Source organism: Anopheles moucheti, chromosome 3, assembly GCF_943734755.1.
Source record: "Anopheles moucheti chromosome 3, idAnoMoucSN_F20_07, whole genome shotgun sequence".
Lineage (NCBI taxonomy): Eukaryota > Metazoa > Arthropoda > Insecta > Diptera > Culicidae > Anopheles > Anopheles moucheti.
The window spans coordinates 51,840,747-51,854,708 of NC_069141.1; the positions used below are offsets into that span (position 1 = coordinate 51,840,747).

The 13,962-nt window shown below is 39.8% G+C and overlaps 1 protein-coding gene across 2 annotated transcripts; it reads right to left on the reverse strand.

Moving 5' to 3' along the window:
- Positions 1-3,754: 3,754 nt before the first annotated feature.
- Positions 3,755-9,471, reverse strand: LOC128303560 (zwei Ig domain protein zig-8-like). Of its 2 annotated transcripts, none has more exons than XM_053040549.1 (8): positions 9,324-9,471; positions 7,574-7,725; positions 6,981-7,058; positions 6,734-6,866; positions 6,432-6,551; positions 6,188-6,290; positions 5,875-5,972; positions 3,755-4,018 (listed from the first exon to the last, which is right to left on the reverse strand). In XM_053040549.1, the coding sequence occupies exons 1-8, from the start codon at positions 9,385-9,387 to the stop codon at positions 3,846-3,848; spliced, it is 921 nt and encodes a 306-aa protein (XP_052896509.1). In that variant the 5' UTR covers positions 9,388-9,471; the 3' UTR covers positions 3,755-3,845. The 2 variants fall into 2 exon arrangements, with proteins under 2 accessions (XP_052896509.1, XP_052896508.1); XM_053040548.1 differs by having other exon boundaries at positions 7,574-7,779.
- Positions 9,472-13,962: the final 4,491 nt, after the last annotated feature.

Here is a 13,962-nt window from a genome sequence, read left to right on the forward strand (position 1 = left end):
CACAAAGTGCGAACACCGCTGTGCGACGCGTTCCAAGTGTTTTCACAGCGTGTGCGTGTAGTGATGTGCGATGAGATCAATGTCGCGATTAAGAATAGAGCAGGCTATGAAGTAGTAATTTCCACGTAACAAGATTAAACTGAAGCATCGCAAAAGCCGAATGGCAAACAGGTAAACAATCTCGACAGTCGCTTTAATCCAATCAGTCCCGCAGACCGTCTATATCATCGAGAAATCTGTAGTAACCTAAGATTACGTGTGCTGCCGGCCGTTTGCTTGCATGGCTCGTAATGATATAAAAGCACGCTACATTGTACATTTCCAGCTTTTTTTATTTCATAAAAATCTGAAAAGGATTGTATTAGAGGTACACTCCGCCACTCCACGAACTATGGCAGCAGCACGAACCTATTTATCAGAAATCAGAACAACCACATTCCGGGTAGTCCTATCGAGAACGGCTTTGTCTCACCTGCCGGAAATTGATTAATTATCTGCCCAAGGCATCTTCGGGACAACCGTTTCATCCGAATGAGTGCTGCTGCGATAAATTATCCTCCATCTTTACTGTACGCTGTGCGCTTCGGTTTCAATATTCTGGCAAGAAGAATGGAACTGGGAAAAGGGAAAGGAATATCCGATCATCCACGTAACGGATACTCAAGCCGGTGTCGGTTTCACGGTAAGCTGGTTATGCAGAAGAAAATCTGTTTATTTTCAACGCCAGGAAGCCCATTTTATGGAATAACCGGAATACATTTGGACAGCTGATGTTGTTAAAACTTAGAACGGGAGCTAACGGTGGTTAATTTGGTGTTTTCGGATATAGCAGATGTAGAAGAAATATCCCAGGCAATTTCTACAGTAAAATTAGAAAAATTAGATAATATTCGAAACAAGAAAGAAATTAAGAACAAAATTCCAAACACACAATAAAATAGCACGAAACAACTCTTTTTCGGTTTTATTTCTTTTTCAAAGATTGAGTTTTCTTGTTTTACAAGTTGTTTTGTTTTAGTAGACAATAAATATAAACAATAGTTTATTTACCAAAAAAACACAATTTTTAACATCATTTTCAAATGATTTTCCTTGTGCTGATCAGCTGTTTTTCAGTTTAAATTATACAAAAACGAACTCCCCGAACTCGTAACATTTTTAAGTTAAACATTTTACCTAGACAACCGAGACTTTTTTCTTTGTTTCCTTTTCGTTCAACATTTTTGAAAACTTTCAAGTAAGACCCTTTTCGATTGTTTGCTTTCACAAAATCAGTGTGCTTCACTGTTGACATAAAACGAGCAATAAAAATAAATTCGACCTCTAGAGAGTTCATTACTGGCTTCACACTCACTCTTGCGTTCTTACGGGGAAAGAAGTTATGGTTGAAATGAAAGTTAGAAAGTTGATTATTCCACTCGAAACGTAAATTTAGCGTGTGTACGAAATTATGTGCCTGCACACATTCATTAACTTGTGCGGTGTGACAAAGCTCCGTAACCAATTGTGAGCTTTCGCGAGGAAGGAGCGACTTGAATAACGAGAGGAAACAAATCAAATCGGCTATTGTCCTAATGATTGCTCCTGTCAAATTGTTCTATCGATCATCATACTACGTTCTACGGAGTGTGGCGCACTGTACAACGTGTGAATGTGTGGTTTGTTGGGTTCATTCTCCAAGTGACATGATGTGCTACGCTACAGATAACTGTTCGTGTCCTTTAGGTTGTGTTTGTATGGTACAATTTAATAGTTTTGCAGTATGTTGAAATTCAAATCGTGTAATATGTACAATACAATTATCCTAACACCGTTTTCGTACTGTGCTAATATGGAAAATGGAATGAAATAAGGTAATATAATAAAGTGCTGGATGATGTGATTTTATAAAAAGTAATTTAAAAAACAATAAAAAATTTAAATATAATAGACAATTTTTAAAACATATAAAATATTAAACTCGCTCACAAACGTAATCCAATTAAAGGAATGACAGAGTTTTGGAATTAAGATTTGTTTTGTAACTATAATACAAGATGATGAATAAATTTACTGGTGAAAATTTCGAACTCACGTTTGAAACAATGTGGGATGTTTCTAGAAAGCGTAACACCGGAGAAAAAAAAAACCCCACAGCTAATGAAAATGAAGGTCGAACCCACATCCTGTACCATACGGCGTCTTTCCCTTTCGCTCGTCGGGAATAAAAACCCGTTTCGTAGTCCATCTTGCATAATTTCCGGTACCCCTAAGGGTGTTTCCTCGTTAAGATGGATCGGTAGGCTCGGGATGATTAGAATAACCGGACACAGCGTGCGATACCGGTACCAGCGAAAACTTCGTCCACCGACCGGAAAGCACCTGTCCGAAAGCCAGCCATTAGGAGGAGCCAACAGCACACCTCGGCCCGGCTGCGAGCGTGTTCGGTGGTATGTATAGTTAAAGAAAATCACATTTGGTGGCCACCATTCGATGCTTCCCGGTGGCCAGGTGTGTGTGGTGGGATTTGTGTATGATCCCTTGAATCCAACCATCTATTTTCAGCTACCTGGCCCCCGTTGGTGGTTTCGCTGGGTGGCTTATTTTGCTCATGCAACAATAATCAACCGAGCCTCGTGAGCTCGTGCGAATGTGAAGTTTGCGCACGGCTCGGAGCGGCCTCAGATGGCCCGAAGCAATCTGTTATCGGTAAGACACTAGCTTCCGCCAGCGGGGGTTGTTTTAAATACCGGATCTAACTTTTGAACAAACTTAAGATTATCGCTTTATCCCCACTGACTGGCAGCATCCTAGACGAGGTTTCGGTAGATGGGATGACAAATTAATTAACAGTCTTAACAAAGCGTCACATTCGGAAGCAACATCAAAACTGGGCTGGGCCAGCGAAAGATCAAAGTTCTCTTTTCGCACCGCAGGAATCTCATCGATGTGATAATGGAGCGCATAAGGTGGCCAGGGAATGCTTACCACAAACGAGTGTACGTGCTGCGATTCGCTTCATCAAGTTTTAGTTTATGTGCTTCGGTCGCAAATCTACCCCTTATCGCTCTTGTTTGTTGATTAAAACACAATTAATAATTAATTGGACTATCGATGGGAAGGTGCAAAACGAATCGACTTGAGTGCTGAATAAAAGATCGATGTTCAGACATCTGCGGGATAAATAATAACAGTGCAGTTTTATTTAGGAAATTAAATTAGAGGCCTGCTACGAAAAGCTTAAGAAAGTTGAATTAAAGTAATCTAAGTTTTTTTATGAATAAAATACATCAAATGATTCAAGCAGCGTAAGAATAAAAAAAGGATCTTCCACGAGCCAGGATTAAAAAGACTCTTTTGTCAGGATGTGGAAGTAAAACAGAGAAAATTACTTACAGTAATTGGAAAGGATTTGGATTTACGAGCACCGGTTTTCTTTTGCAAGGTACAGTTTCATCTTCTATTGAACCTACAGGGTAAAGTATCAAAGTAATTCAATAGCTTCTCACCAGTGCGTTTATACCTTCTGAGACTGTCTCAAGGTCCTGAAGAAGTTAGCACGAACTTTTTAACCTATTTTTTTTTTCAAATTTCCTTTACCGGATGTGGTGAATGTTTCTTACCTTTTTACACTACTCAACTACGTTTCTTTTCCAACGCTACACTGTTGTCTATCTGCAGTTGATAAAAATGCCGTGCGCCCTTTTGTTTTGGTTGGCACAGTTTTTCAATAATGTGTTTTTGCACTAGATTGAAAACTGAAATAATCCCTGCATCCGGTAAAATATCCCCTTAATGGCTACGGTTTCTAGAAATTAGATGCCCCGATCGTACATTTGCTGCCAAATGCAGGGTAATGCTACGCTTCATCTTATTCGATCCACGCCGACCAAACACCGTCCAATCAGTCTGACTTTGCCTAGCAAATATCTTATTAATGCTACTTCCGCTAAACATATGATACATGCCGTTGTTTGCAGCAAAACTTGTGGTGACACTTTGGATGCCGCATTGTGCTGCATCGCGGCCGGGTGTTCACCTGCAACGAGAGGAATCGATAGGCTATTGAGCGGTGGATAAATCGGTTATGCTTTTTTAAGCGTTGAGAACTATAAACAGTTAAAGTTTCTATACTTGTGTATCATCATGTTTATTTATTCTTCGACTTAACCTACAATGCACGTATTGTTTTGAACTGTTGAGGTTGATACTTTTTGACAAATTTTTCAAGTTGAAATATATCTTCCATTTATGGTTGCTTTATCGAGTACTTTTTCGAAATAGCTAAGCTTTCTGGTTCATAGAGATAATCCAAGGTCTGTGTAGGAAAGAGGTCTAGTAATATAAAGCGATTTGACAAGTAGCCAAAAGTTCGTTACACGTGATTTGACGTTTGGACGCCCTTTACCATTCAAATGTTTTGTGTGTAGTTGTGTTGATTAAACGGGCCTGTTATAACAACAAGATTTTTATTGTTTTAGATTTGGTTGGAAATTTGGGACGCTGTTTTTCGATTTTAATCCGCGAATAGGATCTGCTGATCTTATTGGCGATTGGTGTTGATTGGTGTTGAGGTATGATTGGTGTTCAAGGCAGGTGAGAAGACAGAGAATCGGATTTTGTAATGAGATCATTTGGTAACAAGTAGGTGAGGCTCTTCACATATGAGGAAGAGGATGAGGCTCATCATATCTCCCTGTTCACAGTACGGCGTGAAAGACTGGTACCGTGTGAACAACCCTTGGTTCAGAACACTAATAGGTGATGACCACACACCACTTTATAAAACCATCAACAGTTTGCTGTTTTAACTAAAGGCATTCAAAACGAAGAAAAACTTTAACGACCAAGCTAATTGTGAAACTTCGCGATATAGTAAACAAGTAGGCTAGGCGCAAGGAAAAAATGTCGCTAATGCCGCGATAAGAGAGTGTGAGTGAGCATATTATGCATCTTACACGGGTGACCAAACGTCAAATGAAATCCAAAATGGCGAACCTCTATCTTGGCCTTTACTCGACCTCTATCCTACACAGACCTTGGAGATATTTAAAGCAAACATTATTTTTTTACAGAATTAAGTTTTTGTTGTTGCAAAATAAGTGTGAAAAACTATGAATTTATTCCAAACATTTATTACAACCATGGAAGGCACGTTAAAGTTAATCTAATTTCAGTCATTAATTGGGTGCGTTGCTGTTTGCAGTTTGCAAATATAATCGTCCCTAAGGACTTACTAATGAAGAAACAGCCGGTGTTGTTTGACTTGAAGCAATTTATTTGATTGCTTATATAAATCTACCATAATGGAGCCGCTTTTAAATAACGAGAAGTTTACTCGCCCCCATTCGTATGCCTGTCCCGTTTTAATTGTAATTGGGAGAATTTTTGTTTTCCATTCCCTTCTACGCCATCATTGATTCAATGTTTGTTTTTAATAAGCTTTGATGAGGTTCCTCTTCCTCGTTTGCTGTATGCTGCGTTTTTATGTTATTGTTGGTACACTCTTGTTACGATGTTGCTGTGAAACATACCACCATTTTTCTCGTTATGCTGTGTGCAATGTACAGACACACCCACACATTGTTGGAATGATGAAGCAATGAACGAATAGTGAACGTTGGAAGTGTTTTGTGTTATGAAAAATAACCCACCGCTAGTGTGCTTCTGCATGCAGCGCATGCATAAACGCGAGCGTATGCATCAGCAGACGAGGAGTGCAAATATATCTTCACAGCGCGATAGATGGAACTTTTTCCCTTGATATGTGTTGCGATATCCTATTCGTACCGTGTATACAATTGTTATCATATATTCCTGAAGCAGTGTACGCTTTGTGTTGTGTGAATCACTGAAGTACGTGGCATTGTCATACCGTTCTAGCGGTATACTTACCGCTAATCACATGGGCGTAGACGCTTGCCGACTTTGCCATCGTTGGAACGCATGTATAATTTCCTGTATCGCTTTGTACAACCCTTTTGATTTTTAACCTAGTAAAGGATGGAAATTTCCATGGATAGTATCACTGTTTAAGAAGCAATTGATATATTTGTTTTATAAATAATATACTTTAATAATTAGACAATTAAATAATTAAACTTAATTAACAGCGTAACAAAACTGATGCAAGTAGCATAAGGCAAAGTTAATAAATCAAAAGTACCATAAGGATAGTAATGATGAAAAAACTTAAAAAATATCTTACCTAGATGTCAAAACTTCTGTCCAATCTGTTTCGACGGTAATTCTACGATTTTCACTAGAAAGCAGTTCATTTTCTTGGGCCATAGGCTCGATGAGCGTAGATCCTGTAGGAAGGTATGGAAGAAAGAAATCCAAAAAAACCACAAAAGTTTCGATCTCTTAGTGCAATGTCACGAACTAAATGCTTTTAGTGCGAATAACCCTACGCCATCGCGTCTAAAAATTCGCGTGTAAGTGTGACATACCTTTGTACCAAAAAATAGTCCCTAGCTCGTGTGGTCCCTGCTGAATAACGCATGTCATCGTGATTTCGCTATCGGATTTGACAAATATGTCCGCTGGACCAAGGATTCTCGCACGCAGTTCTGCGCAATGGAGAGCAAAGTGAAAAATGTGGTTATTTCCCGAACTTCACTTATTTAGTAAATATTTTATTAGCATTGTTCCACATGTTTCTGTGATGAAATACATTGCATTGTGGTAAAAGGTTTGATAACTCTTTTGATAAACTTTTCTAAGTATTCAGTAAAAACGAGCTCATACTTACCGATAACATTAAGTAGGTAGGACAGTGACATTTTAGGTTCCGTGTTTATTTGACACTCGTACACGCCCGTGTCGCGCACTTGCGGATATTTTATCTGCAGCGTCCAATTGACTGAACCCTCTGGGTGGATAACCTGAAATGGAATTAAAAAGGAAATAAGTTTTTCAAGCACGTACCGCGCGAGGAAATGATTTTTATATCCGTCTGCCGTTAATATTCAATGAGCATGTTTCGCGCACGTGTTTACCTGGAAACGTTGATCCGAGGTGTACGTCGAGGCGCCTGTTGTAAGTATGTGTATATCTCGTTTTCGAATCCACGCCACCTGCAGCAATAAAGGGATGTTAAAGTGAGCGAGTTCATTTATCCTTATAAAAGCTACGATTGCTCCAAACAAAATTGATCTCAAGGCAGTGTTAGACACCTTAAAACAAGGCTTGCGTATTTATGCGTGAAATACTTCTTTTAATGAAAGCTATGTCCAATCTCAGCCGAGCTGCATGGTGCTAGATCATTACCACAGATTTATCATTTTCCTAGTTTTCTTTTGATGTTTACTGCAACAGTCGGTGCTCTTGGTTTAGCAGTGGAATGTGAAGGATTCAGACCTTCGATTCTCAGGTAGCCCTGATCCTTTATCACTATCATGTAACAATGTTTGCGAACGAAAACCAATTTTACCCTCATCACCGCTGCTCAACAGGAAACGATAATCGATTGCGAACGTGAAAGATCTCCGAAATGAATCATCTACCACATCTAGCAGCACGTACATCAATGCAGCGTTTCGATACTATATGCCGTGTTGCCGGCCATCACCGTCCGATACGGAATACTTACATCCTTATCCCCAAGACGCTCCACGCGGCAGTGTAAGAATCCGGTCTGACCGACGGTTACGGTTAGATTGCGGGGCACGTCAAAATCAAAGTACGGTTGTAAAGCGGCGGACTCCTCGGTCGTGGTGGTCATCATGCTTGAGCTGACGGAAACTGTGGAACGGAAGAAACGAGCGTATCGAATCAAACGTAAGGAAACTGGGGAAACTGCCCCAAAGGCATGCTCATCCATAGATAAATTGTGCTTTGTTTTTCCAGGTCAAACAAAAATTTTGCTTTAAAATGCAGCATCGAAAGAATCTAACAACTTTGTGGGATGAGCTTATTGTGCCTTGCAACGGTCAAGCGATGAAGCAATATTGCCGTAGTGTAACGTTTAATTAGTTTTTAGAGCAAGAACATAGGCTGTATTTTGTCTACATACCCATGAAGGTGAGCCAAATTGTTATGTATCAAACAATAGAAACTTAGCTATTCAAGATATATACACTTTACAAAAATTCTACAACAGATAAAAAAATATTCAAATTGCAAAATATCGCAGGACCTCTGATTTCCTAAAATTTTTATTCTAACTTTGTTCATTTTGCAATACGTTGGTCAAGTAAAGTTTTCTGTTTTGTTGTATATAAAGTTTTTAATGACAGTTTTAGAGAAACTTTAATATAACATTTCAAATTATTTATGAATATTTCTTTGTAGTTTTTTACAATAAACGCATGATTTATTATTTTATTAATCTAAATCATTTGTTTACTACTTAAACCATACCATACCAGTCAAAATATTGCCTCTGCGTAAAGGCCATGTTTTAGTAATTAAGACAATCTATGTTAAGCAAGACAATTATTAGTTATGTTGTCGTCAATCTTTCATTTTAAAGCAAGCAACCCTGTATAGGATATGAGTCAACCACGAAACTTGTTGCTATACTCTTTAATCCTGTGATATAAATGACGGATGACGGGTGGATGAAGATACATACAACAAATATTATCACATGTCGCAATCATCAAGATCATCGAGAGTCACAGGGTTAGGGTTGCTTGAAACCCTAAAGTGGTCGTTTAATAAAACATTATTTTCTCATATCAATTCCTAATTTTTTAAAGGTTCAGAATTTTACATAATGTTTTGAAAATCGATTTGTAAATTCCAGCTCACTTTTCTAAGTGGTCGGTGAAATGAATTTCCAATGAAAAAAGCTACAAGTTTGATAATACTACTTCAATTAAAATGTGGTTCTGTGCAAAGGAGGTCCTTTTGTAAATCAGTCAATGTAATTTAAATGTATGATTAAAACTTGCTCACTTTTTTAATAGAATTACAACAGCCATAAACTACCATTCGAAGCATTGAATGGGAACCGTGGCATTATGTTCCTGTGAAGCTATTATCCTTATTTCAAATTGAACATGCTGTTTTTACAGTATAATGACTGTTAAATAAACTATGTTAATGCTGTAGTGTTACATTTTTAGCCATAGGCTTGTTTATACCCACTGCTTCACCAAACATTGGTGCTTTCATTTTTTTATTTGCTTTGCCAATCCAAATGATCGCTATGTAAGCACACTGTTAAATGCCCACACCTGAGTCCTGCACGCCTGTCCAGGCTTCGCAGGATATTCAGGCGTAATGGATTTATTTAAAAGCCCAATGTCAACCATCAGCGGTCGTAAATCCAAGCGTAAATAAAAGTGTGTTTAAACGAAGTTCCTTCCTTTTCCTTGTTCACCTGCTGTGCTTACCTTCGATTCTGCTGTGCAACAGTAGTATGTAGACTCCAACATAGAAGAATAATTGATTGAACATCTTCACTAATTACTTCAAACTGCACATAAATGGTTTGATAAATGCGCCACGTTGCTTGCTTGCAATCCACAATGTTATAACGATCGCCCGATTCATGCACGTGCTACGATGACTGGTGGAAAAATGGCAAGTTTTCGGGGCGGAACAGGGGCGGCCGACAAGCGCTAGTGCTCGACCGCTTCGTTGTTTTAATATGGTGGGTGGTTACGGGTAATATCCTTCCGTCTAATTCGTGTCGAGTCACCAGCAAACCCCACAAACACTCACACCAGGCACCTTCTTCAGATGCTGAGCCTGACTTGCCTCACGCGCAACCGTTGGCGAGCTTTCCCGTACCTTCCGTTTGCAAACGGCACACAAACAAACCACGCGGGTGTCACCAACAGCGCTAAATTATGCTCACTCTTTTTCACCGCAGACAACGCCTTCTGCCTGTACCGCCGTGGTTGGATCACCGCACCACCGAAACGACCAGTTTCTCCTGGTTGGGGGCCACAAGGGTCACGCATATTTATCACTGCCAGTACACCGAGCGGGTTTGGGGAATTTGCCTTCTCGATCCTAGCTTACGGCCGCACGCACACGCACACACGCGCACACACACAACTGCTCGCAAAACCACCGACAACATCGAACGCGCGACGAACCATTCATCCGACCACGGCCAACACGACCGGCTGCACACACCAGCACACCGGCAGGACGATCCAGCATACAAGTGGTTTTCCGGAACGGATGCAGCTACAGCAAACGGCAGCAATCTCATTACATGAAATGCATTGTGCTTTTAGCAAAACCAACCTCCTTGCCGTCAGCTGCGGCTGCGGAACCGTGCAGCCGGATGGGCAACCGCGCAGCAACGATAGGTTTAATTTAACTTTTAATTAATTTTTACGACGTCAACCGGATGGCACATTTTTACACTGCACAAATGATGGTCACGAAAGCGTCGCCTGCGATGCCCGGGCATCTAGGCGTCGTTGTGCAACTTTTCATTTATTCCTCGGGCCGCATGCTGTTGCTGCTGGGCGTCGATTGTGTACTGTGCGAATGTGTCACTTCACTTGTTTTTTTTAGCTCGTCTTAGAGTAAATTGTTGCTTCGCAGATAATGGCTAGGATTACGAACGATAATATAATCAGACGCACTCATCCACTCACAGCGCGTGTAACAGGAACGGCAAACGGTAATCTGTTACATGTGCCGATAACCATCGCACAGGGAAAGTGCTGTAATTGTTTCACACACATCGAGTTTTCACACCATACGAAAGAGCTTTCGCAGGGGTTAAGCAGAGTGCTATCCGGAATGATGCCCGTGGGCTGAATGGCACGTCAGGCGCACTCGCTAAACTCGTTTATATTGCTTCGCACCAACTTGATTCCTGCTAAATTGTCGATTGAATATGTCTGACTGGAAAAAAAACATCAAATAAAAACTTTTGTTTAATAACAACAAATTAACAACAAACTTAATGTAACTTCTGAGTCATATCTAATGAATTTAAATCGTTTTCGCTTAACACTTTTCCGTACTGGTTCTTTCGATAGCACAATTTATCTATTCCATTTACACATTAATCCTTGGCTGTGTGAGACACTCCGCAAAGGTAAAACTTCACGTTTGGCCAGTTTCCAACACCATTTCCAGGAATTGTTCACAGACACATAATCCATTTCCTGTGCTGAAATCCTTACTGGAAGATGGAGAAGCTAACGAGTTACCCTCTTCCATCGAATGGTGCATTAATTTATTCACGTTCCATTATCGCTGGATTTTTCACACGCGCAACCAAACAGCCAGGACCGATCGGTGCGCGCTACGAAAACAATTGCCCCTAATCTACCACCCTATGCGCTGGGAATGTGGAAGTTTTCCCGGGTGGAACGATCCGATACACACGATAGCATCAATCGGTAGTTCAGAAGAAACTGAATCCCGAATGTCATTATCAGAGATGTGTTGCATCCCTTGCCAACGCTGCAGCAATCGAGAGCATCACGCTGATGCTCCAACGACGCTTCACTCTCGCGTTCTCCTGCTCTGCAATGTATCTTTATTATTTTATCGAACGAGGGCACCAGCGAGTTCTCTCCGGTAGCGTAGCAGCGCTTCGCACGTTCTCTGCGTGCTAGGCGCTTTCGGAGCCTGGAGAGCACATGGAGACGCCCGGTGTTTTATTCCGCTAGCGTGTGGGCAGCAGCACTCACAGGCACTCGTGAGTTACTTAACGGAGAGATCCCCAGCAATGATGGTTTTGTTTGAAAAATAATAATAAAAATAAAATAAAACCATCATGAGAACACTTTTTTCCAACATATTCATGAATTGTTAACCTCCTACGATCCATGAGTTAAATTAATTAGTTATGCGAATAAAGCTAACAAATTTAATAAAGTGCCCTCACTTATTTTCACTGTTTGTCTGCATCAGTGAGCTGAAACATCAATGAAATATGCAAGAAATGTTCGTCAAAACAGCGAACGTTACGTTTGGCTAGCGTTTTGCACAAATCAACTCCATTTAAGTCTAATAGAAAATCAATCATTCATTTGGAGTTATTGTAGTCGCAGCCATAAGGGAAAAATTGACAGTGTCGTTTAAAGGTGTCGTTCTGATAAAAAAATGTTATGAATTTGCTTTCATTTTCATCCAACAAATCAGAAAGAAATAAATATTTGAATTCAGCTTTGCAATGCACCATTAATTGGTAGCTCTTTTTTTTTTTGCTTCTGCACGATTGATTCCTTTCCACATGTGAAGCTTACAAACGGATCGAATGCCAGATAAGCAACCACCATGATAGATCGTGTGTATTGACTGTCATTTATAATTAGTCTGATTGCTTTCATGGCGCTTATAATGAGCCCACTCTAGCGTATAGATGATGCGACCAATCCAGCAACGCTCGAGGACCCTTATTTTTCATCATTAATTTATCGCATACATCAAATTAGAACCAGATACCTGCCCATTCATGGTACATATTCATTAGCTTGACAACTGGGAACTGAAACGGGTGGGATGTGTTGACGATACCATCAAATATGACAACAATTTATGCGGCAGATCAAATTTAAGAATGCATGAGCTATTTTTCCATTATATTTCCCTAAGTTTGTTATTTATACTCCAACTATTTTCAAAGTGCATGCAGACATACATGCTATTTTAATATGAACAGTATTCAGTGTCCGTTTTGCTCAGTTTTGTGAGACACTCGCAATCGTGAAAGGAGTTAAAAATTACTTTTGAATCGTCGCCAAAAAAGAACCAAATTTTGTTAGCCTTCTTGTATGTACACAACCCCCACCCAGCAGCGAAATTGTAGATACGTTTTTGGACAGCAAAAACAAATACCACTACAACAGTGATGGTCTCATGAGATATTCAACTGAATGGTATACGGACCGCTTAACTGGAACAATGTTGCACTTTTGCTGTACCGTAGTTTCGTTTTTCGTAACTTCAGCACACATGTCTCACTGACAGCTTGTTGTACAGCGACAGTTTCTTATCTACGTCTATCTGTACGGGGAAACGTGGAAACTGCTCGAAAGAAAGCACAGTTGTGCTTGAACGGAAAGGATGTTTAAAGAACAAATTGGATTGCTCTAATCATTCTTGCGAGTGCTGTTGCTGCAAAGCAGTTCAACGATGCAATTCTGTTTCTCATTGCTAACTGTTTCACCAAACTGCTGTGTAATTAATTTGCAAGGTTTAGGAAACAAACCATGAGTTGCGAAGCTAGGAAGCAGCAATTTCATTTGTTTTAGTAACATTGTACTGCTGTAACGGGAAACAATATTTGGGATGGATCAGGAACGGCTTACTGAATATACTTATATTGCTTATATTGCCTTCGACAGTTCAATAGTTTTTTAAATATTTAATAATATTTTATTTGACAGAATAACAGATACTTTTTTCTATTTTTTATTGAAATTTCGCGGACTGCTTCATACACTTCATTTCGCCAATCAAAATGCCATGTTGCTGCTGCTGCTTACGTTGCACATCACGGAGCAAAACCGGGTTTAGATTACCGACATTGACGTGTGAATTTGAAGCGAAGGAATTACGGCCCTACTTCAAGCATGTAATTGGATATTTATTTCGTATTTTCAGCAACACTGTTCAACTATGCGCATCATTCTAACGAAGCGTGGCGTTAGCTATTCCACACCAGTCGTATCGGACGGTACAATCACACTCTCACGCTTCCGAACGCGTTACTCCGCGCTTATGTTTAGCAATCGCCAATGGTATCACCTTTTTGCTTTTGGGCATCTTGAATAATCGAAGCATTTTCGAGAGGAATTGGATGTGGAATAACTTCTATTACAAAAAGCACCACAATTTTCTTCCTATTCGAGAGTTGCACGTACAGAGAGACTTATATTTGACTATTGCAACGTGGCAAGAAACTATCAATACTTGAGATATACTTATTTTTTAAATCAAGAACCAAAAAGTTATATTTATTTTGCTTATTTTATTTTCTGTATTACGGCTTTTGACGTACTGTTAACATCGCTTGTGTTGAGTATCATAAATGATGCAAGGCATTTCCTA

Bases quoted from the DNA above. Each gene is read 5' to 3' on its own strand.
- LOC128303560 (XM_053040548.1), bottom strand. From the start codon at position 9,387: ATGTTCAATCAATTATTCTTCTATGTTGGAGTCTACATACTACTGTTG. The intron at 6,552-6,733 runs GTAAGTATGAGC...TCCATTGCGCAG, and splicing joins CTACCTACTTAATGTTATCG to AACTGCGTGCGAGAATCCTT. The intron at 4,019-5,874 runs GTAAGTATACCG...CTCTCGTTGCAG, and splicing joins CTACGCCCATGTGATTAGCG to GTGAACACCCGGCCGCGATG.